At 43.2% G+C, this 26,898-nt stretch overlaps 1 protein-coding gene across 1 annotated transcript; it reads left to right on the top strand.

Moving 5' to 3' along the window:
• LOC143767386 (uncharacterized) lies at positions 1 to 26,589 on the top strand. The gene is made up of 5 exons (XM_077255691.1): positions 1 to 78; positions 4,491 to 4,611; positions 4,695 to 4,792; positions 4,982 to 5,072; positions 24,401 to 26,589. Exons 2-5 carry the CDS (start codon positions 4,530 to 4,532, stop codon positions 25,645 to 25,647), a joined length of 1,518 nt encoding a protein of 505 aa, XP_077111806.1. The 5' UTR covers positions 1 to 78; positions 4,491 to 4,529; the 3' UTR covers positions 25,648 to 26,589.
• The last annotated feature ends 309 nt before the right edge of the window (positions 26,590 to 26,898 follow it).

Here is a 26,898-nt window from a genome sequence, read left to right as displayed (position 1 = left end):
GAGGTAGGTGCTGGATATTCCCTATTATTCCCTATTACTGGGCGCAGGGGACATTAACCCCCTCACTGCTAACACAAAGTAGGTGTATCTGTGTTGCTCCATTTGTTTATGCGCAGCTTTGCTCCGTACTCACACTGTGCATGCGCGGCTATTCATCATACATGCACAGCTCTCTGTACACATGCCGTACATGTTTAGCTCCGCTCGACACGCCTCGCACACACGCGGCTCCGGTCCGTACACTTCGTACCCACACGGCTCCGGTTCGTACACACACGGCTCCGCTCCGTACGCGTCGTACACATGCGGCTCCACTCCGTACACGTCGTACACATGCGGCTCCGATCCGTACACGTCGTACACACGCGGCTCCACTCCGTACACATCGTAGTACATGAAAAGAGACGCATGGCATGGAAATGCCAAGAAAAACGACCAAAACAGTCCAGTATACGTATAAAAGTGAAAATACTTTATTGATACATAATAATAAGGACAAAAAAAGCCATCAGGCCAAGAGATGACATGAAATACATGAAACCAACATGACAATGGTAAAAAAACTGCAGGTGTGCACACATGCCAGAACCACACAGCACAAAATAATGATGCCCATAAAAAGTCTCCCCGTCACAATATGGTGGTATAAGAGAGGGTGCCCAAACAGATGTAATCATCCAGCTAACAGAGTAAATAATGCTCCAAGAATCAGAGCAACATGCTTAGGCAATATACATGTTAAGGATACTACCTTATTGATAGATGGCACCAATGTGGGGGTTCCTGGGATGTGTGCACACACCCCAACGCACGTTTCAGATGTTATCCTCCCTCAGGGGGCCCCTCTCCTATACCGCCATATTGTGACGTGGAGACTTTTTATGGGCATCATTATTTTGTGCTGTGTGGTTCTGGCATGTGTGCACACCTGCCGTTTTTTTACCATTGTCATGTTGGTTTCATGTATTGCATGTCATCTCTTGGCCTGATGGCTTTTTTTGTCCTTATTATTAGGTATCAATAAAGTATTTTCACTTTTATACGTATACTGGACTGTTTTGGTCGTTTTTCTTGGCATTTCCATGCCATGCGTCTCTTTTCAGTATCTTGTGTAGCGACTAGTCCGTATTGAATAAGTCCTGTTTATTCAGCTGGTCATTTACTATGATTAATAATTATATATATTTTTTTACTTATATGGTACCATGCTGATCGTTTTTGTAAGTATTGTTTTTGCTTACATCGTAGTACATATACGGCTCAGCTCCGTACACACACGGCTCTGCTCTGTACACTTCGTACACACGGCTCTGCTCCGTAAACCCGCGGCTCCTGACCATGTGACTCGGTGCCTGATCAGTATAGGAGGATTTCTCCCTCAATGGGCATTGTTGTCTCCTATATCACAGGCAGATTGTACTGGAATAAATCCATCTCTACAGATCGGGGCATTTCTAGGTCCTCGGATTCTGGGGGGAAATTACAGTCACAGACTTTTATTCTTCCTATAAAATTTCTAAAAATGAGAAGCAATTACAGTAATGACGCAAATAACAGACAGATTTGTGTCCCTGTAATCGGAGCGACCGCACAACACCGAATCAGATTATTTACAGAGATTGGTAATTGGCGTGATTGATTTTTTTTTTTTCTCCATTAAACCCATGAAAGTCATAAATATGTAATGCTGAGGCCGAGTTCACATACAGCATAAATGGTGATTTTTTTTTTCTGCTGCTTCTTTTCTGCAGGTGTCTGCACCACACAACAATAACAATATTCTCAGATTATTGCAGTTTTCACCTTACTTCCGCTATTTGATGCATTTTTGGAGAAGATTTGAAGCCGCTTTAAAAGCAGTTTTGATTCTGCGCCTAAAAATGCAGCTGTGGTTTTTATTTCTCAGCAGCCTATAGAAAAAAGCCCCAAATCCACACAGTTCAGCAGCGTCTTCAGACGCCCGAGGACGGAGTTTTCATGAAATCACTTCCACTAGGACATTTATGCCGTGTTCACACGTTGCTGTTTTAACTGAAAATCTGCTGTGTTAACTGTCAAAGCAGAGTGGATGTCATGGTGATTCCGCCCCCTGTGCGTCTGAAGATGCCGCTGAACTGTGCGGTTTCGGTGCTTTTTTCCTCTATTTTAGAATCTATAGTACAGGGGACTTGGGGAAAAAAAAAACACGTGAAAAATGCAGTTTTGTTTTGTTTTTTTAATTCAGATTCAAAGCTTTTCTGTAGTATAAAAAAAGCAAATTAAAAACACAGTTTAACATTTGCTCCAAAAACACATCATATGCAGTGCCATGTAAATTTGTCATTTTTTCTTTTTACATTTTAAAAATTGTCATTTTGACCAGGTTTGCCCAAACTTTTACTTGCCACTGTAAGGAGGAAAATGCCTAAATAATGCAATAACCTGAGAAGTTTTTCACTGCTGGAACCATACAGTAGACAGAAAAAACACAGCATTTACAGTTGGGCTCAAAAGTTTACATACCCCGGCAGAATTTTGGCTTTCTTGGCCTTTTTCTAGAGCATATGAATGATAACACCAACACTTTTTCTCCACTCATGGATAGTGGTTGGGTGAAGCCATTTATTGTCAAACTACTGTGTTTTCTCTTTTTAAATCATAATGACAAACAAAAAAAAAAATGACCCTGTGAACCCTTTCACACGTCTTTATTTCCAGTACCGGGAAAAAAATGGTAACGGAGATATCTGTGTGGGTACTACATGTGGCACACGGACAGCTGCCGGGGAAGAAGCGCTACAGTAAGCGCTGTTCCCTGGCAGCTGGTGCTGAAGCTAGCTTTCATCATTCTCCCCTTCTCTGCCGGCGAGCAGAAGAGAATGATAAGCGTTTATATTAAAGTCCGAACGACAGCAGGTGTTTTTTTTGGGGGGGACTATTACCCTCATCATCCCACCCCTGCTGCTGCTAATAACAGTGACAGCAGGTGTGGCTGATCAGGGTATTCCACAGCTGCCGGCTGCGATAGTTCAGGCTGCAACCCCCAGCTGTCAGCTTCTGCAAGGTTGGTTATCAAGAATAGAGCGGTCCCTACACTGTTTTTTTTTAATTATTTAAATACATAGTTATCATTTATTTTTGACAACCAGCGTTGCTAAAGCTCACAGCTGGGGGTTGCTATTCTTAGGCTGGTAAGGGGCCATTGATATAGCCCCCTCAGCCCATCAAGCCCATGGCTTAGTAATGGAGATGCGTCTGCGACCGTCCTAGCTGAAAACCACGGGTAAATAAGATGCTGACAGCGCAGCATCATTCACCAGCGGTAACATCATCATGGCCGGGCTGAACTGAGGTGAACTCTGGACCGTGGGAAAAAGCCGGTGATGATGTCACCGCTGGCGAATGATGCTGCTCTCTCAGCATCTCATTCACCTGTGGTTTTCAGCCAGGATGGTCGCATCTTGGCACCGTCCTGGTTGAAAACTGTATATCCCACAGATATGGATTACGGCGTGGGACGCAATGACAGACAGGTATGGGTATATTGTTGGTTTATTATTTTACTTTTATTACAGGAGATCAAGGGCTAGGTGTTGCAGTAAGTATGGTTTAATTTAGAACATTAAAGGTGTCTGCAATTTTTTCAAATAAAAGACTTTATTCTGGCCGTGTCTCTATTTAACATTACAACTATAAATTTATTAATGGATTGGATGTCTTATAAATATCTCTCCATTACTAAGCTGTGGGCTTGGTATCACCTGAAAGGTGACATCAACCCCACAAATATTACCCCACTTCCACCGCTAAAGGGCAAGTGGGAAGAGCTGGGCACAGTGCCAGAAAAGGCGCATCTAGTAGATGTGCCTTTTCTGGGCAGCTGCGGGCTGCTTTTTTTAGGCTGTAGGGTCCTATATCAATGGCCCCTCACCAGCCTGAGAATAGCAGCGCCCAGCCGTGAGCTTTAGCAAGGCCATTTTTTAAAATTATTTAAATAATTAAAAAATTGTGGGATCCCCTATTCTTGATAACCAACCTTGCAGAAGCTGACAGCTGAGAGTTGCAGCCCCCAGCTGCGAGTTTTGTCTGGTTCGTTCAATGAATTAGGGGGAAACCCATATCGGGTTTTTCATTCATTTATTTCTGAACGATCGCAGCCGGCGGCTGTTGAGTACCCTGATCATCCACGCCTACTGTCACTGTTATTACCAGCAGTAGGTGTGGGATGATGGGGGTAACAGTCCCAAAAGCCCCCACCTGCTGTCGTTCGGACTTTAATATAACGCTCATTATTCTCCTCTGCTTGCCGGCAGAGCAGCGGAGAATGATGAAAGTCGACTTCAGCACCTGCTGCTGGGGAACAGCGCTTACAGTAGCGCTTCTTCCCCGGCGGCCATCCATGTGACACGGAGGACATCAGTGTGTGTAATTGACCCATCAAGGAAGGAGAGGATTTACACCTGGTAGGAGATTCTGATGTCGCATTACATTATTCTTATTGTATGTGTCAGGTTCCTATTAGGTGTCAGGATGTCACCATCTATTTCTCCATGGAGGAGGGGGAGTATTTAGGACACAAAGATCTGTACAAGGACGTCATGATGGAGGTTCCCAAGCCCCTCACATCACCAGGTAATAGACAGGACTAAATACACACGGCCTATAATTATCTGTATATAAAGAATGATTTCAGTTCCTGTATGTGTTTCCTCCAGATCTATCCAGTGAGAGGACAACACCAGAGAGATGTCCCCATCCTCTTCTTCCACAGGACTGTAAACAAGAAGATCTCGATGTTCCTCAGGATCATCAGGTAGATGGAGAGAAGGTGTCATGAGATCTCCACTAAGATGTGTAGATGGCAGTGAAGGTCTTGTGCTCAGTCTTGTTTTATCCACCAGTATTATATGTTTTATACTCGTGTAATGAGAATGGTGGAGATGGCAAGATTAGAGCTGATCATAGATATGACTTCTCCATATTTTTACAATATTTGTTTCAGGGTGAAGATTTGCCCCATATTAATACTACAGAGACAAATGTGAGAGGCGATGAGCAGTGTAAAGAGGAGATTCCTACAGATAACAGCACAGGTGAGTAATGACCACTAAATGTAGAGAAGTTACAGATTCTTTCGAGTCACTGAATGCTACAATTATGTGTTGATTTTTTTTTTTTTTAGTGTGTGTGACAGATTTTGAAAACTTTTTTTAATGTATTTGTATTGTTAAAATTGAAATGCTGTCTTGTTACAACACGGAAAAATAAAATCCATGGCTGGTCTCCAGAAATGTGACTTCTACTCCCAATCACCTGCCACAGGAGACTCCTTAATTTCATTTAGCCTTTCAGCAAATATGTTACCAATGCTTAACTCCTCCTTATTAAAAATTAGAATTTATTTCCATATATTAAATTAAAAGGCATTCGATTGTCGCATATAGAAAACCACAACAATTAAACGTAATCGCAATGGGCCAAGATAATATCTAGCAGCAGAAAAGATGCGTTGTTAACCGCTGTGTTTGCAGTGATCAGTGACATGCCGTTCCACCCAGGAGATGAAATCTAGATATTAACAAGGTGCCTGGGCAACATTGGAGGAAAAGCATTATGGGATCGGTAAGGTTAGTGTGCTGTATTCTGTTATTTTGATGCATTCTGAACTGCAAAGTAACAGAGGAACTCCTAGAGAAATGGTTTAGAATAAGAGGCTGAAGAGAAGACTCATGAAATAATGGAGAATCACATTACAGAGCCCTGTTTACAAACGTCTTGAGTTGCGTCAGTCCTTGTTTCCAGGCCAAGATGAATTGACTCATTCAGTTTGACCTTTGATCGAAGCTCGAGCTTGGCTTATAATAATTCACAGAATTCACTCTAAAACTTTGAAGCAAACTGTATACCACCATGAGAACCAGATGAAAGATGTAGTAAACTTTACTGTCAGACTTGAAGCTATTTGAAAACCAAGAGGAAGAAGAAAGTGCACCAATTCTGGAGAATCTGTCTCAAAACGCTCAAATGAATAAACAATCAGTTAAGCTGTAAAAATCTATTTTAAAGTCCCATAGTGATAGAGTCCATGACAAATTGGACACAGGAGAAGATGGCAAGTTTGAGGTGAGAACTGATTTTTAGAAGTAGAAGAAATGTTAATAAAGAAAATTCAGTGATTTGCGCACAGCAAGATGTCGGCCAACTTGAGGAAATGCTCCAATGATGGAATCCCTTTTTTTTTTTTTTCTCTTTGATTCTGTTGAACGATGACTATAGTCTCTCTCATAATACGATTGGGCATGGTAATGAATGAAGGGTCAGTAGCTTGGTCTGTAGCGTCAAGCTGAGGCATTCGCTTTAACATTTTTGTTAAGTAGGAAAAAAAGACAAATGAAAAGTAGTAGAACAAGACCCCTTAAAAACAAGCTCTATTATCAAGTTTTAAATTGTATTTTAAAAGAACAAATAATAGTGTGTCTATCATATACACTATATTGCAATGTAGAGTCAAAAATATCGACAGATAAAACTACCAGATTATTGTCAATCTAATCAACAAAGTCTATAGGGTGGTGAGGGGAATGTATTGACTCTCACTGACTCAACATAACCATGATGGTTGACACTGTGTTGATTTGGCAACAACCGCTCAACGTAGGCTGTCCATGAATGCGGCCTCCCTTATAACACTACCACCATCACCCATATAAAATACTAAAGTATTTGTAAATAGTGTAATATTACTGTGATTGGCTGGCCTTACAGCATCATAGGGGATATTTAATTCCTGCCGGCTTCATCTTGCGCACATTACAGCTGGACAAAGCATAGTGTGAGTGTAGGGAGAGTGAAAGCAGTGTATAGGGAGAGTTTGTGATTACAAAAAGCTCTTTTAAGAACTACTAAGGCTACTTTCACATTTGCGTTTGGAGCCGCTGCGGAGGGCTGTGGACTTCCTCCGTGAAGCCCCGCCCTCCGCCGCTAGCTCCGCCTACTTCTGCATGCGGCCGGCATGCGACCTGGGTACCTATATTTAACATTATGTACGCAGGTCGTGCCGCAGTATGCGGATGCTGCCGCATGCGTCGTTTTGACGATGCGGAGACGAGCGTAGGACGCAGCTTGTAGCAATTTTTTTTTTTTCCGCATCGTCAAAACGACGCATGCGGCAGCAGCCGCATACTGCGGCACGACCTGCGTACATAATGTTAAATATAGGTACCCAGGTCGCATGCCGGCCGCATGCAGAAGTAGGCGGAGCTAGCGGCGGAGGGCGGGGCTTCACGGAGGAAGTCCACAGCCCTCTGCAGCGGCTCCAAACGCAAATGTGAAAGTAGCCTAAGAGTAAAGATTAGTTCTCTGTTAGGTGGAGATAGCATTGAGAGAGATTTGATTATGAGGGAAAGGCAGGCACCTGGGTGTTATCATTGCAAGCACATGCTGCAGTTCTCTGCTAGTTTGAATTGTGTTGTCTAGTATAGAAACAGACTGTGGGATTAGGGAGAGATAGGCAGGGTTTCATATTTTGTAGAATATACAAAACAGCTCTTTTAAGAGCCAAATAATATTACTCAGTACTAGCATATACTAAACAATTTTTTTTGAGCTACATAATATTCCTGCTTGCAAGCATAAACTAAACCACTTTTTTACAGCTAAATAATATTCTTCAGTGCCAGCATATACTAAACACATTTTTTAAAAGATAATTGCTAAATAATATCCCTCACCTATTGGAGAAATAGCTAATATTTATCTAGCGGTTGTGCGACTGGCGCAAAACCCGCAGAGATACGCAAACATCACTATTTTCCAGTGCCACTAATTTTCTCGAGTCTGCTGTTGGCGCGTGTCATAAAGGTGATATAAATTTATTTTTTTCTGTGCTATTGGTTAAATAAATAGTGTATATTTATCTAGCAGTTGTGCGACTGGCACTAATCCTGCTGAGATACGCAAACCTGACTATTTACCAGTAATTTTCCTGGATGTGGTGGTGCCTGCCAAGGCTGTATGACAGATCAGAAGGTGACTCTCATTCTAGCTTCCTGTCAAAACTGGATGGCAGACAAAGGCTCCAGTGTGTTGACAAGCAGCACTACAAAGTCTTACACATGGTCCAGTAGCCAAGAGGTTGGGCCTCACAATCCTCAACCTGGTCCTCCTTCCACCCTTATCAAGAGTCCCAGTAGACATATGACCCCAACACTGGCCAATCCTAGTAACTGTTTACGTTCCCTTGTAATTATTCAGGTCTCTCATGTACTGGTTGCTTGTGCACCTTTTTCTACCCCACTTTTTCCTTCCACTCAACTTTCCGTTAATATGCATGGATACAGCACTCGGTGAACAGCCAGCTTCTTTAGCTATGACTTTTTGTGGCTTACCCTCCTTGTGGAATGTCAGTGACTGCCTTCTGGACATCTGTCAATTCAGAAGTCTTTCCCATGATTGAGAAGCCTACAGAAACAGACTAAGGGACCTTTTTAAATGCTTAGGAAGCCTTTGCAGGTGTTTTTTGTTAATTATTCTAATTTACTGAGTTAATGACTTTTGCGTTTTCATTGGCTGTAAGCTCTAATCAAAAACATAAACAGAAATAAACACTTGAAACCAGAGGCGTAGCCAGGGCTTTAGGTTAGGGCGGGGGGGAGAATAATCTGAGTGGGCCCCTAATCAGGTACTCCTGACTACAGCTACGTGGTGCACTCTAATTGTGAGCATAGGGGAATGACAGCAGATGACCGCACTGTGACTGAAAATACATCTGTATCCAAAAACAAACACTGATATTACTATATGAGGACCACATATTGGTAGATACCAGTACTGCAGACCATAGAAGAGATCACAGTACAGTTATAGATAGTGACTTACAGATGAGGTTCTGTCTGATGGAATCGTTCACTTTTCTCATCTTTTCCATCTGGCCCAGAGCAACATGACAACTTCACCACCCAAGACTCGTCTGCAGAAATTACAACAACACATCAGACTTCTCACATTTAAAGCCCCGTCCCCATCTATCCCCAACCTGCACAAACTCCTCATTCTGCTGATAACTCAATACTGAGCCGCTGCTGCCATATGTGTCCTACATAACCTGCTGTGTGGTACAATAATGGTATCGCCCCACATAGCAATGCCACCACTGTGCCACTTACATAGTAATAATGACTCCTTTGTGATCTCTAGATAATAAAATTCGCCCCTAGAAAACATTAATGCCCTCCACATTTTATCCCTAAAAAGTTAAAATATTACCACATATGCAATTTTAATGGTCAGAGTACTCTGAGCGCCCCTATAGCAATAATGTTTAAGTGCCCACATAACATTTAATAATGTCCCCTTAGTAGCCCCTATGTATAGCTTGACTATACACAGTATGGTGGGGCCACAGCTTCCCTATACACACTATGATGATCCCACTGCTCCCCTCTACACAGTATGATGAGCCCACAGCTCACTGCTACAAAGTATGATGAGCCCACAATTCCCCTATACACAGTATTATCCCGAAAAAGCTCCACAATAGAAAATATGATGCCTCCCAGAGCTCCCCTATATACAGTATAATGCCTTTATTGCTCTCCATGTACACAGTATGGTGGGCCCACAGCTCCCATATAATACAGTATAGTGTTCCCCACAATTCCCCTGTACACAGTATAATGGGCTAACCTCTTCCTTATACACAGTATGCTGGGCCCACAGCTCCCCTATAAACAGTATGCTGGGCCCACAGCTCCCTTATACACAGTATGATGGACCCACATCCCCCTACATACGGTATGATGTCCATTAGAGTTCACCTATACATGGAATGATGTCCCCACTGGTCCCCAAAAACACAGTATAATATTTAAGTGTTCTAACACTGTGCGTCGCCTACACTGAGAGCCACACTGCCAGGAGGAAATTAACTTTATTCCTCACTGCAGCCTCAGGGGCGGCGCCGATGTGGTTTCAGTCACTGCTCTGTGTATAGAGTGCGGCAGCTGTAACGGCGCCTCTTACCCTGACTGACACCCGGCTCAGCAGCCTCTACCACACAGTAGATGTGCACTGATGCCACCAATAAATAATAATGCTTCTTAAGTGCCTACTTGACATTTAATAATGTTCCCGGAGTCCCCCCATGTACAGTAACAATGGCCCCAGCATCGCTGATGTCAGCAGGTGGTCAAGTGACGACTCTTTTGGCTTCTGTCAATTCTCTTCTATTGAAAGAAACGAAACCTTTCTAGTTGACACAAGCACATAGCAAACATGTAGTCGCATGACCTCCTGATAACGATAGTGATATTGGGGGCTCATGCAGCAGGCGCTTCCTGTCATGATTTGGCAGTCTGCTTATTAAATTAAAGCACCACTCTATCAGGATTTTTTTTCACTGCTGGAGTAGTGCTTTAAGCACAAAGCCCCTGCCCCAGTCATATACTCATCCTCTGCCGTATTCACCACTTTTTGACACCGCTCCAGTCCCGCAGCTCCATCTTTTGAGCGCAGCTTCTGATTGGCTAGAAGTTAGAAGCTACATCACAAGTGCTCAATGTAAGTCTATGAGGGCTAGGAAGAGTCAAGAAAGAGGCCAGAATGAGACTCTCATAGACTCAAATTGATTAGTGACCTCCGTACCGCTCCATGAAACACTGGGGCAGCGGACAGGTCATAAACTGCAAGAGACGGACCAAAGCGGTGCAGTGGCGAAAACAGATGAAAACGCTGGAAGGTATGTATCAGACAGTCGGTCTTAAGCGGTGAAATAAAAAAAAATGCTGGAGTGGAACCGTATAATAATCAGCCCTCAGTGCCGTTGCCCCTCACCCACCTCAGCCCTCACAATACCCTTTGTCTTCTCATATTCAGTGCCCTGTCAACGCTCCCCCACGTCAGCCCCCACAATACCTCCATAATCTCACATTCAGCCCTCACAATACCCCCATCCTCACATTCACCCACAAGTGTCCTGTCACCTTAACCTACTTGAGCACCACAATAACCCCATCGTCTCACATTCACCCCCCAGTGCTCTGTCCCCCTCCACCACCTCAGCTCCCATAATACTCCCATCCTCACATTCACCCCCCAGTGCGGTCCCCTTCCCCCACCTCAGCTCCCATAATACCCCCATCCTCTCACATTCACCCCCCAGTGCCCTGTCTCCCTCTCCCACAACACCCTCATCCTTTCACCCCCAGTCCCCTTCCCCCACCTCAGGTCCCATAACACCCCCATCCTCTCAGATTCACCCCCCCAGTGCCTTGTCCCCCGCCCCACAATACCCCCATCATCTCACATTCACCCCCCAGGTGCCCTGTCGACCCTCCCCATCTCGGCCCCATAATACCTCCATCCTCCACAACACCCTCATCCTTTCACCGCCAGTGCCCGTCCCCCTCCCCACCTCAGCCCCCACTGTACCCCCATCCTCTCGCATTTACCCCCAGTGACTGACATGCCTATCAATCTAATAGATTTTATCCTCACTTACTGATGAAGTTTGCAGCAGGACCAGGAAGTATCTGAGTGAAATGCAGGTGGCTGGGCACTAGGACGCAGCGTGCCTGTCCTGAGCCCATTCCAGCTCGCACAGAGTGAAGAAAACTGCAGCCTGGGAGAAGCTCCTGAGGTCGGTCAGCACAATACAGTGCAGGAGGGAGATTCTGCAACTGGCCACTGTGCTAGCACTGTAGCGTGCAAAATCTCCATCAGGCAGGGGAGCAGGCATTTTACTGCTCTCCTCCTGTGTTGTATTGTGCCTCATCACTGAAGTGGCAGTGCCGGCTCCCAGTGGGCTACTTCATGTGACTGGGCCCGGGGCGAAGGTCCCCTCTGCCCCCCAGTAGCTACACTACTGCTTGAAACAGATGACTCTGTTTGTAATGACTCTATATAATGAGTTTCACTTTTGTATTGAAGAACTGAAATAAATGTAACGTTTTGATATTATTCTAATTTTGTGAGAAGCACTTTTATGTATACCCCACGTGGGTAAGGTTTTTAAATTTGTAAACCTTTGTGCAATGGTAAAACTTGTACTCCCTACTAGGGTTGAGCGAAACTGGTCGGCCATTTTCAGAAGTCGCCGACTTTTGGCAAAGTCGGGTTTCATGAAACCCGACCCGACCCCTGTGTGGGGTCGGCCATGAGGTCGGCGATCTTCTGAATCTGGTATCGGAATTCCGATACCGAGTTCCGATATGTTTGCGATATCGGAACTCGGTATCGGAATCCACATTTAAGTGTAAAATAAAGAATTAAAATAAAAAATATTGATATACTCACCTCTCCGACGCAGCCTGGTAGTAACCGGCATCTTCCAGTCCTAAGAATGGCGCTTGAAAGACCTTTCGAATGCTTCACGGCTTGTGATTGGTCGCGGCGGCCCACGTGACCGCTGAGCGACCAATCACAACAAGCCGTGACGTAATTCTCAGGTCCTAAATTCCTCATTCTAGGAATTTAGGCCATGAGAATTACGTCACGGCTTGTGATTGGTCGCTGAGCGGTCACGTGGGCCGCCGCGACCAATCACAAAGCCGTGATGTCATCTAAGGCCCTTCACGCGCTCATTCTTAAGAAGGAAGGCTGCCGGAAAGAAGCCGAGGGTGAGTATATTCCTATTAGGTATATACTCACCCTCGGACGCATCCTGCTTCTTTCCGGCAGCCTTCCTTCTTAAGAATTAGCGCGTGAAGGGCCTTAGATGACGTCACAGCTTTGTGATTGGTCGCGGCGGCCCACGTGACCGCTCAGCGACCAATCACAAGCCGTGACGTAATTCTCATGGCCTAAATTCCTAGAATGAGGAATTTAGGACCTGAGAATTACGTCACGGCTTGTTGTGATTGGTCGCTCTGCGGTCACGTGGGCCGCCGCGACCAATCACAAGCCGTGAAGCATTCGAAAGGTCTTTCAAGCGCCATTCTTAGGACCGGAAGATGCCGGTTACTACCAGGGCGCGTCAGAGGGTGAGTATATCAATATTTTTTATTTTAATTCTTTATTTTACACTTAAATATGGATCCCAGGGCCTGAAGGAGAGTTTCCTCTCCTTCAGACCCTGGGAACCATAGTATCCCATTGCACTGCATTGGGTTTCGCGTTTCGGCCGACCCCGACCCCGACTTTTTTATAGGATCAGCCGATTTTACTCGACCCGACTTTTGAGAAAGTCGGGTTTCGTGAAACCCGACCCGATCCTATAAAAATAAGTCGCTCAACCCTACTCCCTACCTCTAGCAACTATAATACCTGCAAAATGTATTGTGTGGTCCCCATCACGGTCTCTTTCGGCATGTATGACATAGACCCCTTGGGTAATTTTTGGAACACTTTGTACATTGTGCAATGGTCATATTTCTACTGTCAATCTCTATATATTATAGTTTTTTTGTGTTGCCCTTTTCACGGTCTCTTCAAGCGTGTATCTTGGAGACTGATGATTTTTGGGTCTGCGCTTGGACATTGTGGAACATCAATGCGTTAATATGCTCCACACACTTCTTCAGGTTTCAGCCTTGCACAGAACAATAGTGGGTAATGAAACATGCTCTATTTATATGCTGCTAGCTCGAAAATCTTACCCACACATCCCTTTTGTAAAGGGAAATTCTACATACCTCTGTTGGCATACGCCATATATTGCTGGCATACGCAGCACCCCAGTAGGTGGGCAGAGCACCTGGGTACAAAATCTGTGCTTGACGGTGAAACCACTGGCCCTTACCCTGTGTTGTGTCCTTCCCAACCTGCTATCCTGGAAGCCGCAAGTGATGTCTCTTGCCCACACCCTACAGTTGTACAGACACAACAGTCAGCAACCACATCCACTTTGTTGTCCCAATGCAGCCTTCAGTTGTCCCTCATAGAAAACAAAATCGCAGTCTCGTGAGGAGCACTGAGTTGAAAATGGTGGAAGCAAAAAAAAAAATATATATTTTTTTATAAAAAGTGCAGAACTTTATTGAAAGAATCCACAATGCGTTCTGCCACCTGATGAAGACTGCAAAATGTCATTAAAACTCTTTCTGGATTATCTTTCAATAAAGGTCTGCACTTTAAAAGAAATAAAATTGTATTTTATTTTTTTATTGCTTTCACTATTTTCAAGTCAGCGCTCCTCACCAGACCGCGATTTTGTTTCCTGTGACTGCTATTCTCCCTCCTTGAGGGTGCACAGCAGGAGCTGCTCACACAGGCAGATCAGGATCTTCCATCATGTGACCGCAAGGACCTACGGTCATGTGACTCCCAGCATGCACCACGGTCCTTCCAGGCATTGCACAGAGAATCTCCCTTCAGCAGGGAACACTGAAGCCCTACCTGGTAACCACAGCGGATCACCTTGCCACCACTCGCAGCTGTCAGCCATCTACCCCTTGGATGCACCATCAGCCTTCATGCTCACACTGAGGTTATGCAGGGGTGCATAACCTCCTAATGTTAGTGGCTACACAGCTTCACCCACAGTCTATTGCTCCACTGGTGCTGCTCATGCACGTCCTTATCCTCTTTTCTTTTGCATTCAGTTGTCCCTCGTCAACATATACTGTATGTCTCTTCCAAATTTGTTAGTTAGATAGGGCATACATATTTGTTAGCACTTTACGTTGTCCGGTGCTGGACAAAGACCATTCCAGGCTTTTACAGGCTCCTAAATGAGACTTGTGTATCTTTGTTATACTGTCGCTTACCTTAAATTTTATAAATTTGCCCACTTTCCTGTACATTAAATGGTAAAGCGAATGGTATCAACTTTATCCCGTCTTCTTACGGTTATGTCCATGAAAAAATAAAAAAATTACGACTCTTCAACACCTTCACGATATTTGACTATGGCTGTCACCGCAAGGAGTGGTGCTACCACTGCCCTGAACCATTTAAACCCTTAAATGCTGCGATTGATGGCAATCTCAGCATTTAGAAGGCATGGAGTGGGAGGGGGCTTCCTCTGATATCAGAACGGTGCCCCGCAATGTCCTCATCAGGGCTTGAGCGTTGCCATGGCAACTAAGGTCGCCATGATGACTTCCGGGTCAACCAGCTACGGCAGGCCTGTTAGAATATGCTCAGAGCATGGCCTGAGAGGCTTCTGTCAGTGCAGCACTCACCAGTATAATACATTGCAATGCATTATTCCAGCGATCAGACTTATAAGTTAGTCCAATAGAGGGACTAAGTAAAAAAAAGTTTTAAAGAAAATGTAAATAAAAAAAGTTAAAATATTTTTTTTAAAAATTATAAAATAAGCAAACAAAAATTAAACCAATGAATAGGTACATTTATGTAAAAATAAAACACACATTAAGTATTGCTGCATCCGGAACGACCCTACCCGTGAAACTGTCACACTATTTAACCTCTAGATTCATCTGTGTAAAAGCAAAAAAAAAAAAAAAAACTTGGCAAGCAAAAAGCTTTTTCATCATCCCACCAGAGAAAGTGGAAGAAGAGCAATCAAAAAGTTGAATGGAATTAAAATTGGTAAAGCTAAAAACGTCTCCTTGTCCAACAAAGAACAAGCCACCATTCTGCTCCAACAGCGGAGAAATAAAAAAGTTATACCTCTCAGAATAAAGCGATGCAAAACAATACTTTTTTCTATAAAATTTGATTTTAACACATTAAAAGACACTGGTCAGAATTGTAAAATTCGGCCTAGTTAGGAAGGTGAAAACAGGCTCGAGGGTGAAGGGGTTAAAGAAGGGGAGAGAAAAAAGAAAGCTCAGAAAATCACCTGGTCGGGAAGGGGATTCTTTGTGAGATTTCATTTGTTCGGCCACTTCATGCTTCCCCTGAGAGAATCCATGATCTTGATGCACCATTGGTTGCAGAACATCCGTCTTAGGCCTCATACAGACGTCCGTTGTTGAAGTCTGTGATGCTATTCACATATTTTTATGTTGTTGTGGACTGTGTGTGTGAACAAGAAAATCACAAAGATTAGAGATAAGCGAGCACTAAAATGGTCGGATACTTATTAATCAAACCGAGCTATTTCTAATTCTCAGCTGCTTGTTTCGAGTAGCGAGTATAATGGTAGGCAATGGAATATCCGAGTATTTTTTTGGCACACACTATAAAGAGGTGTGGGGGCAGTGAAAAAGACAGCAGCATCTCTGACTCCCAGATCGCTACTAAGAACAATGGTGTCACATTTTAACTCCACTTTCAAAATCGCCGAGAAATTTAAGTTTACAAGAAAAATAAAAGTTAAGAAACATTTTGTGCTGTGTAATAACTTTTTTTTTTTTAAGAAAACCAAAATTGATTTTTTTTTATGTTTTGTTTTTTTTAGAAAATTGGAAATGTCAATGCAATTTATGAAGGAAGCAAGAAGTGGTGAAAATTAAGGACTTAGACTCAAAAACACCCTGTATTAGACATAAAGGAAGGCCTCATATGAATTCTGTTCAAATTGTAATGTAGTGGTACGCCTAGACTCATAAAGGCGCTGCACTAACTACAAATCCTGCCAAAAATTACAAGCTGGTCTTCCATACACCGTTGAAGGCACCAACTGAAGTGCCTCATTCAAATATTGTTAACAAAATGTAGTGGTGGTGCTTCTACACTCATAAAGGCTTTGCTCAAAGTGCAAAGCCAGGTAAAAATTGTAAGTAGGGTCATCAATAGACTATCTCTGCATCTTCTGTACCTGGTGTGTATCTCCCTCGCCTCTCCTCCTTGGTTAGGCAATGAAGCTTGCCCCCTTCTAATAGTGTTGTCTGATGGGGAATTTTTTCAGCACATTTCCCACAATTTCCTTATGGTATAGCACCACTTCAGAAAACCTCTCCACCTCAGGAAGAAGAGATGCAAAGTTCTCCTTATAGCGTGGGTCTAGCAGGATGAAAAACCAGTACTCTTTTTCTTTTTTTGGCCAAGTTGAATGTAACGCGAGGGTCATGGGAAAAACAACGGTACATAATGTCAACCATATGTGTCAAGGGTCCCTACAGCCAACACTTCCCTGTCTCCACCATGAGGACTACTCTTCAACTCCATCCCCTCCTCCTCCGTCTCTTCCTCCTCATTCCCCTTCTAAAGCCCATCCACATATGAGAGATGAGATGAAGCTTGTGTGGGTACTATCCTCTGTTGCAATATCAGCCTGCTCCTGTTCCTCCTCCTTCCTCAGCTTCCACCTCCTCATTGTTTCCTGATCCATTCTGAGCAGATGAGATGTGGCTTGCCAGGGTAGTTTCTCCCTGTCCATGTGTTCCTCCATCTCCACGTGGTCTGCATGCAAAGCTACATGTTTAATTGTCAGCAGCAACTGTTTAATTAGGCACAGAAGTGGGATTGTTGCTTTGACGATGTCATTGTCACTGACCATCTTTATGGAGTCCTCAAAGTCTTGGTGAACCGCCCAAATGTCAGACATCCATGCCCACTCTTTAGTTGTGCGGAGGCCATGGAGAATACTGACAGGCGTGATGGAGCTGGTATTCCGCAACTGGCCTCTGCTGCTGACAAAGTTTTGCCACCATATACAGTGTGAAGTTTCAGTGCGTGGCATGTTGTAGACCAGTTGGTGAGTTGATATTTGCATGCGCTGCTGCAGCACTGTCAGAGCGGTGGCATCTATAGCTGACTTGTGGAAATTGGGCACTGACTTGGCATAACTTGACTAGAAGTTATGGAAAAACTATGTAGGTTTTCAGAAATCAATGAACTACTAAGTTGAGTTTATGGGCCAAGCATGGTATGTGTGTGAGCTTGACAAGCTTAACAGTGGCCTCCAGGTTACGCCCATTATCACATACGACCACGCCTGGTTGTAGGATTAGTGACGAACTACAGATCTGTCTGGGCTTTTAATAACTCTGCCGCGGAGTGCGGATTGTCTTGTCAAAAAATTAGTTTCAGCAGAGCCTGTTGCCACTTTGCTGTGGGCAGTGATCAAGAGCTTCCAGCTTCTGGCTGATGTGGATGACGTAATCTGAAATAGTACATCAAAGATTGAGAATTAGGGGGTGCAGGAACTGGTGGTGGAGGTGGAGTAAATCCTGGTAGAAGTAGCACCAGCAATCCTCTGCTTTGGTAGCACATATGCTATGGCAAAGTGAGACTCGGATCCAGCCTCCACAAAGTTCACTTAGTGTGTCGCCAGGGAAATTTGGCATCTCTGGCCACAAGCACTTGTCCATGTGTTGTTCATTAAGTGGATATTCCCAGTAATTGCGTTGGTAAGGGCACGTATGATGTTTCTAGACACGAGCTGGTACAAGGCAGGGATGCCATACCAGGAGAAATAGTGATGGCTGGGGACCAAGTGTCGGGGGACCAAATTTGTACGCCTATAGCAGGCCGATTTTTGGTTTTTGGTTTTTATTTAAAACCATCAAAATTTCACACAAACAAAGTTATAGAGTATATATGACAATAGCCAATTTTTGTGACAAAATTATATTTTGTGAACTGTACCAGACCAAGCATTTTTTTTTAACCCACCATAATAGTACATAGAAAGTTAAACTGTATGGATGAACTTTTTTTAAAAAATTTAGATAGCACTGTCATGTAACCACATTAAACTGTATGACTGAATCCTGAAAAAAAATTTATGGTAAATATTTTGAATGTGTAGTTGATGTGCTCCTACACTCATAAATGATTTGCACTTTGTGCACAGCCAGGAAAAAAATATAAGAAGGTAAATCTCTTCAGGTGTCTGCTTCTTCTCTTTTTTTTCGCGAGGCTCTGGGGACTGCCTCCACCTGCTTCCTGGACCCCAATTCCCAGGTGCTTGGGCTTCCTTCTGTGCCGGAGCACCCGACATGCTGAAATGGGTGACAGCCTCCTGTGTCACCTGCACCATTGCCAGCTCCCGCATGGGAGGTGGTTAACCTCAAGGACAGTACAATCTCTAAGGGGTTGTAGCCCCATCTCAAACTGTCTCAAGGAGCCTCTCCTATGCCCATTAAGTTCTCAATAAGAGTTCACCCTGCTCTCTTCTTTCTCAGATCACACCCTCCGCATACCAGTGATGATGCTCATCCATTTTGAGGGTTCCAGTCATCAGCTCTCACAGCCTTTGAAGCAAGTGTTCCAACTCTACTGCTCACTGGTTGAACGAGATGTGATGATGCGTCCCAAACTCTTCAATGGACCCCTTTCTCTGCTGCCGGTCATATGTAACGAACTCCCCTGGGATGTCAACAGTCGGTACCTTGCAGCCCGATAGCATTTTTCCAGCCCTGGTCCCCAGCGGTGAAGGCTGTGGCCTGGGTTGGGGTTTTATTTTTTCTTGGAAATCAGCCAGTTCCATACCGCAGGCTCCTGCCTTTTCCTCTGTCGCGCCAGCTTCCTCTGGCTTCGAAATTCCACCAGTCACTCCCTTGGAAATCTTGCCTATTAAGCAAATTACACTGTATGGATGACTAATTTAATCCAGACAAATTTTTCAACACTTTTATGGATTGACATATAACACAGAAATATACCTCAGAGCATTGAATGCTTTATGGATAAGTGAATACAAAAACTTTTTTCAATGCTTTTTTTGGAGTGTCATATGCAACAGAAATGTACCTCATCCAGGACTATGGGTCTTTAAAAATAATGGACAGCACACGGATGGCAGCGGTACTTAGTTCATGGGATGTCCATGATTTGCAGTCAGTAGCAGAAGCTTTGCAATTTCTTTTACCATAGTTAAAAAATCTCTGATGAAAATTTGATGGTAAAAATTGAAACCTTCACCAAACATTAAGGAAATTTGGATAAAATCATGATGACATTTATACATATGTGAAAAATCACTGATGTCTGAAAGAGGCCTTATTTGTAGAGCACATTGATTGTTATGATTGTACTTACCAGCAAGGTGGAACAAACCGCCATTAGCTTGGTTGTGACCAAATGCGACAGTGAGTCCAAAGCGCCCCTGTTGTTCACTTTTTAACCCCAATACAAGGATTTGTATTTTGATACAGGCAGTTCCCAGGACATAAATTGCAATATAGTCAATGACTATAAGTTTACACTGATGATCATAGATAATTAGGTCATACACAGAAGTCGGGCAGGTGGACAGCTAAGCAGAGGGATGCAGGTGAGATGCAAGTTAAGGTCAAAAGATAGCAGCATTTCAATTAAGGCAGGCTCGTTAAAGGGTCGACATTGACCGTTTAGGATTGCTACTTCCAATAAGTGACGCTGGAGTTCTAGTCCTCTTCCTCTCTGAAGAGACAATTTGCAATTAAGGCAGGCAAAAGAGAAAAGTCACATTATGGGGATTAGCTTCAGCTAGAGAGACAGATGATGAGAGGAACCAGAATCCAGGTCAAAACCAAGCCGCAATCTCTTTACTTTGCAAAAACATTAAAAAAAAAAATACAAAAACATATCTGGTACCAGAGCACTGCACTTAATGCAAAGCTGTGGCTCATGTGGTCTGATATCTATTGTATGTAATGGACATTGTGGTGTCGTGACCAATCTTACAGCCAAGGGGTGCTGTGTGTGCACTGCAGGATGCGCTTGGATGTATAACTGTGGTGGTGAGAGAAAGTCCGGCAGGATTATAAATGGCCGGTATGTGTGTCGCTGCGCTGTCAGTCTAAAGTTATGTTGTGTTCTGGGACCTGTAGTCCCACAAGTGATTGTGTAGTTCTAATGGGAGACTGGCAGGGCTAGTTATGAGAGATGGGAAGTTCAAACTAGCCAAACACACCCACACTCCCACCCAGGGGAGTGGTTACAGGTATGTAATGGGACCAGCGAGTGAGTCACATGGTTCCTGTGGGTTAAGAGTGTAAGGATCTGTGTGATCCATGTGCAAGGTCCTGGACGGTCAGTGTTGGAGTCTCCTGGCAGTGCAGATGTCCTGGAAGCACTGAAGAGTGAGTCTTGCAATAGCCTGTGTGTTGGATTGTCCTGGAGTGGGCTGGAGTCCTGGAAGCACTGCTGAGGCTATGGACTGAATGCTCAAGGGTGTTGGATTGTCCTAAACACACTCTGGTAGCGTATCACCACAACATCTAATATCACTGACTTATATGAGCCATCATGAGTCTTCACAAAATGTTTTACTGGGAAGGCTGCCGAAGGGCACAAAGAAACCTGAACCCATGACAAAGCTACAGAGAAGTGAACTATTGAATGTTCACAACCTGGTGACCAAACATATTACACTAGTCCCTGCTTTGACATCTATTAACCTTTAAACAACCAGAGGTAGTTTTGGTTTTGCATTTTCATTTTTAGCTCCCCTTCTTCTCAGAGCCATAACTTTTTTTTTTTTTGTCAAAATGGCCTGTGTGGGCTTGTTTTTTGAGGGACAAGTTGTTCTTTTGAACAACACCATTGGTTTTAACATATCGTGTACTGGAAAGCAGGGAAAAAATTTTACGTTCGGTGAAATTGCAAAAAAGAAAGTACAATGTCGCAGTTGCTTTTTGTTTTTTACCATGTTCACTAAATGGTCAAGCTGACCTGGTCATTATGATTCTAAAGGTCATTATGAGTTCATAGACGCCAAACATGTATAGGTTCTTTTTTATTTAAGTAGTGAAAAAAAAATTCAAAAGTTTGTTAAAAACAATTCTCATTTTCCAAATCCTGTAGCATCTCCATTTTTCGTGATCTGGGGTCAGGGAGAGGATTTATTTTTTGGGTGCTGAGGTGACATTTTTACAGATACGATCTATTGATCATTGCATTTTAATGCAACGTTGCGGCGACAAAAAAAAAATATAATTCTGGTGTTTTGACTTTTTTCTCGTTATGACATTTAGCGAACGGGTTAGTTATTTTTTTTCATATTATAGATCGGGCGATTCTGAACGTGGCAATACCAAATTTGTGTGTGATTATTAGTATTTTTTGTAGTTGTTTTATTTTGAATGGGGCATCTTCATTTGAAAAAAAAAAAAATTATATATATATATATATATATATAGGACTTTATTGCCTGAACGGCGTGGCAACGTTTCGGATGCAAAAAAGGATTTTTTTTTTCTTCTATGTTGTGCTGCTCTTTTTTTTTATTTTATACTATAACTGGAGGCTACTGGGTGGGAAATCTCTGCACGCTATTGAGGTGGTACTGGATGCTGTTCCAATTCTTATATATATATATATATATATATATATATATATATATATATATATATATATATATATATATATATATATATATATACATACATACATACATACATACATACATACATACATACATACATACATACATACATACATACATACATACATACATACATACATACATACATACATACATACATACATACATACATACATACACACACTTATATCTCTACTATATAATTGTCTAAGGGTCACTTCCGTCTGTCTGTCATGGAAATCGCAAGTCGCTGATTGGTCACGACAAAACGGCCATGACCAATCAGCGACGGGCATAGTCCGGCGGCGAAATGGCCGCTCCCTACTCTCCTGCAGTCAGTGCCCGGTCCATACTCCCCTCCAGTCAACGCTCACACAGGGTTAATGGCAGCGTTAACGGACCGCGTTATGCCGTGTTGTAACGCACTCCGTTAACGCTGCTATTAACCCTGTGTGACCAACTTTTTACTCTGTGTTACCAACGTAAAAAGATCTAATGTTAAAAATAATTTTAAAAAATAAATCATTATATACTCACCCTCCGTCGGCCCCTCGGATCCAGCCCAGGCCTTTCCCGCTCCTCGCAGCGCTCCGGTGACCGGTCCATGCATTGTGGTCTCGCAAGATGATGACGTAGCGGTCTCGTGAGACTGCAATGCGCTCTTGGGACCGGAGCATCGGTAAATGCCTGGGCTAGATCCGGGGGGTGAGTATATAACTATTTTTTATTTTAATTCTTTTTTTTAACAGGGATATGGTGCCCACATTGCTATATACTACGTCGGCTGTGTTTATATACTACATCTCTGTGCTATATACTATGTGGGCTGTGCTATATACAATGTGGCTTTGGTATATATTACGTGTCTGGGCAATATACTACATCGCTGTGCTCTATACTACGTGGCCTGTGTTATATACTGCATGGGCAGTGTTATATACTATGTGGCTGTGCAATATACTACGTGGCTATGCAATATAGTACGTGGCTGTGCAATATAGTACGTGGCTGGGCAAACTAGTACGTGGCTGGGCAAACTAGTACGTGGCTGGGCAAACTAGTACGTGGCTGGGCAAACTAGTATGTGGCTGGGCAAAGTAGTACGTGGCTGGGGAAACTAGTACGTGGCTGGGCAAACTAGTACGTGGCTGTGCAATATAGTACGTGGCTGTGCTATATACTACGTGGCTGTGCTATATACTACGTGGTTGTGCTATATACTACGTGGGCTGTATTATATGCTACTTGGCTGTGCTATATGTCTCTGCTGTATCTGTGCATCATGAATCGTGGTATTGTTAAAGAGGGGGGGCCCACTGAGACTCTTTTGCCTGGGGCCCTCAAAAACCTGGAGCCGGCCCTGGCTTCACTGATTGTTCGCGGCCGGCCGCGAACAATCAGCGACCGGCACAGTCTGCCCGCGAATTGGAGCGGAATTTGAACCACGCTTCGCCAATTGGTCGCGGCCAGCCGAATCCTCTGTATAAATTGCATTATTCTGAGAACTTCATAAATAAACTACATACATATTCTAGAATACCCGATGCGTTAGAATCGGGCCACCATTTTATATATATATATATATATATATATATATATATATATATATATATATATATATATATATACTGTATGTACGTATGTATGTATGTGTACATATGTGTATATATAATATTTATAATTTTTTTTTTTCTTCCTACTTTTGACATGCTTTAATAGTTTCCATGGGAGACTAGAAGCTGCCATAAACCGATCGACTCTGCTACATACAGGTGATGATCAGATCACCTACATGTAGCAGAATTGCTTACTTGCATCGGGCGGCACTCATAGCAATCCGGCAGTGACAATCTCATAGGTCTGCTGGAGACCTCTAGTTGTCATGCCAACCCATCAGTGACCCGCAATATCAGTGACGGGTTCACTGATGGACGGGATTTCCGGCGCGCTTCCAGAAGCGCGAGTTAAATGCCTCTGTCAGATTGACAGTGGCATTCAACTAGTTAACAGCCGCAGGTGGATCACAATTCCACCTGCAGCTGTTAGAGGCACATGTCAGATGTTAAAAACAGCTGATGTGTGCCGGAAAAGATGCGGACTCAGCACCGGAGCTCACATCAGAGAGGGAGTCCGACATCGGTGTAGTATTATGCCCAATGTTGGAAAGGGGTTAATGTCAACTTTCTCCTACTCAATTGAATTTTACCCCAATATGTATAGGAATGCTTCTACAGAATCGCTTTAAAATATCTAATATTGTAAGAAATAATATTATTCTGTTATTGAAAAAAAAATTAAAATCCATTTTATTTTTGTCAGATGGCTGTAGAAGCTCAGAGGAACATCTTTCATTTTCACATTTTAAAGCACAAGATCATGGTGTCACACCAGATTCGGATGAAGAGCAGATCCCTACCACGGATCCACCTCCAAATCTTCACATCAAAAAGCTTTCAACTGATCCTTTTCAACAAGGCCTGTCTTCTGATTCATCACAGACTGTTAAGCATAGTAAAAATAACAGAAAAGATATGCAACATAAAAGAACTAAATCAAGAGAGAAATCCTTTTCATGTTCAGAATGTCAGAAATGTTTTATAAGCAAATCACATCTTGTTATACATGAGAGAATTCACACTGGGGAGAAGCCATTTTCATGTTCAGAATGTGGGAAATGTTTTACTCGGAAAGGAGATCTTGTTACGCACAAGGTAATTCACACAAGGGAGAAACCATATTCATGTTCAGAATGTAGGAAACGTTTTTTACGCAAATCACACCTGATTGCACATCAGAAAATTCACACAAAGGAGAAACCACATTCATGCTCAGAATGTGGGAAATGTTTTAAACAGAAAGGAACGCTTGTTTATCATCAGAGAACTCACACACCAGAGCAGGCATTTTCATGTCAAGAATGTGGGAAATTTTTTCAAAGCAATTCACACCTGGTTAGACATCAGATAACTCACACAGGGGAGAAACCATTTTCATGTCCAGAATGTGGGAAATGTTTTACTCAGAAAGGATATCTTATTATACACAAGAGAAGGCACACAAGGGAGAAACCACATTCATGTTCAGGATGTGAGAAATGTTTTACAGGCAAATCACACCTGGTTACACATCAGAGAACTCACACAGAGAAACCATTCTCGTGTTCACAATGTGGGAAATGTTTTACACGCAAATCAAACCTGGCTACACATCAGAGAATTCACACAGGGGAGAAACCATTTTCATGTCCAGAGTGTGGGAAATGTTTTACACGCAAATCAAACCTGGATGTACATCAGAGAATTCACACAGGGGAAAAACCATTTTCATGTCCAGAGTGTGGGAAATGTTTTACAAACAAATCACACCTGGATGTACATCAGAGAATTCACACAGGGGAGAAACCATTTTCATGTCCAGAATGTGGGAAATGTTTTAATAACAAATCGGACCTGGTTAGACATCAGAGAATTCACACAAGGGACAAACCATTTTCATGTCCAGAATGTGGGAAATGTTTTAATGACAGCTCCACTCTTAGCAAACATAAGAGAACTCATAAAGAGTAAAAAAAAAAACATTTTTCACATTCAGAATGTAGTAAACATTTTACAAATAAAGCAAGCCTTGTTGCGTATCGGAGAATTCGTATAGGGAGAAAGCCATTTTCATGTCCAGTACATTTTACTCACATACCACATTTTCGTTAACATGAGAGAAATCACACATAGAAGCAGCTATTTTCTATTTTTTTACAAATTCATTAAAAACTGTCCTTTATTTTCAACGATTACAGCTCTGTATTTGAGCTTCATTGATAAAAATAGGATTTTGCATCAATAATATTTCTTATATTTATATGTCATTATAATGTCCCATATATTACTGTATTTTTCAGATTATAAAATTTTTTTGGGGAAATGGAGGTTCGTCTTATAATGCGGATATACCTTACCAGCCGTGGTGGAGCAGGGTCCCAGGGTCGCTGCTGGAGGAGGCAAGCGTGGAGCATTGCTGCAGGTCACAGGCTGGGATGACGGGGTGTTCAGATGTGCGGCGCACTGCTGTGGTTGTTCGGTGCTGCGGGGTCTCTGCCAACATTTTGTGAAAGCCCAAAGACCCCGCACTTAGAGTATGTGCACACGTTGCGGATTTGGCTGTGGATCCGCAGCAGTTTTCAATGCGGTGTTACACTACTATGTAGACCTATGTAAAACCAAATCCGCTGTGCACATGCTGCGGAAAATTCCACGCAGAAACGCAGCGGTTTATTTTCCACAGCATGTCAATTCTTTGTGCAGAATCCGCAGTGTTTTACACCTATTCCATTATTGGAATCTGCAGGTGTAAAAACGCAGGCGAAATCCTCACAAATTCTGCACAAAATATGCAGAATCCGTGCGGAAAAATCTGCAATGTGTGCACATACCCTTACATGGTTTACTATGCTGTGAACTCTGGGAAAATAGCTTCCGGGGGTGGCGCATGCTCAGATGGAGATCTTGACACTTAGGGTACCGTCACACATTGAAATTTCCATCGCTACGATGTTACGATTCGTGACGTTCTAGCGATATCGTTACGATATCGCAGTGTCTGACACGCAGCAGCGATCAGGGATCCTGCTGAGAATCGTACGTCGTAGCAGATCGTATGGAACTTTCTTTCGTCGCTTGATCACCCGCTGACATTGCTGGATCGTTGTGTGTGACAGCGATCCAGCGATGTCTTCGCTTGTAACCAGGGTAAACATCGGGTAACTAAGCGCAGGGCCGCGCTTAGTAACCCGATGTTTACCCTGGTTACAAGCGTAAACGTAA

Source organism: Ranitomeya variabilis, chromosome 4 (genome assembly GCF_051348905.1).
Source record: "Ranitomeya variabilis isolate aRanVar5 chromosome 4, aRanVar5.hap1, whole genome shotgun sequence".
NCBI classification, from domain to species: domain Eukaryota; kingdom Metazoa; phylum Chordata; class Amphibia; order Anura; family Dendrobatidae; genus Ranitomeya; species Ranitomeya variabilis.
This window is presented reverse-complemented; position numbering and strand designations above follow the sequence as displayed.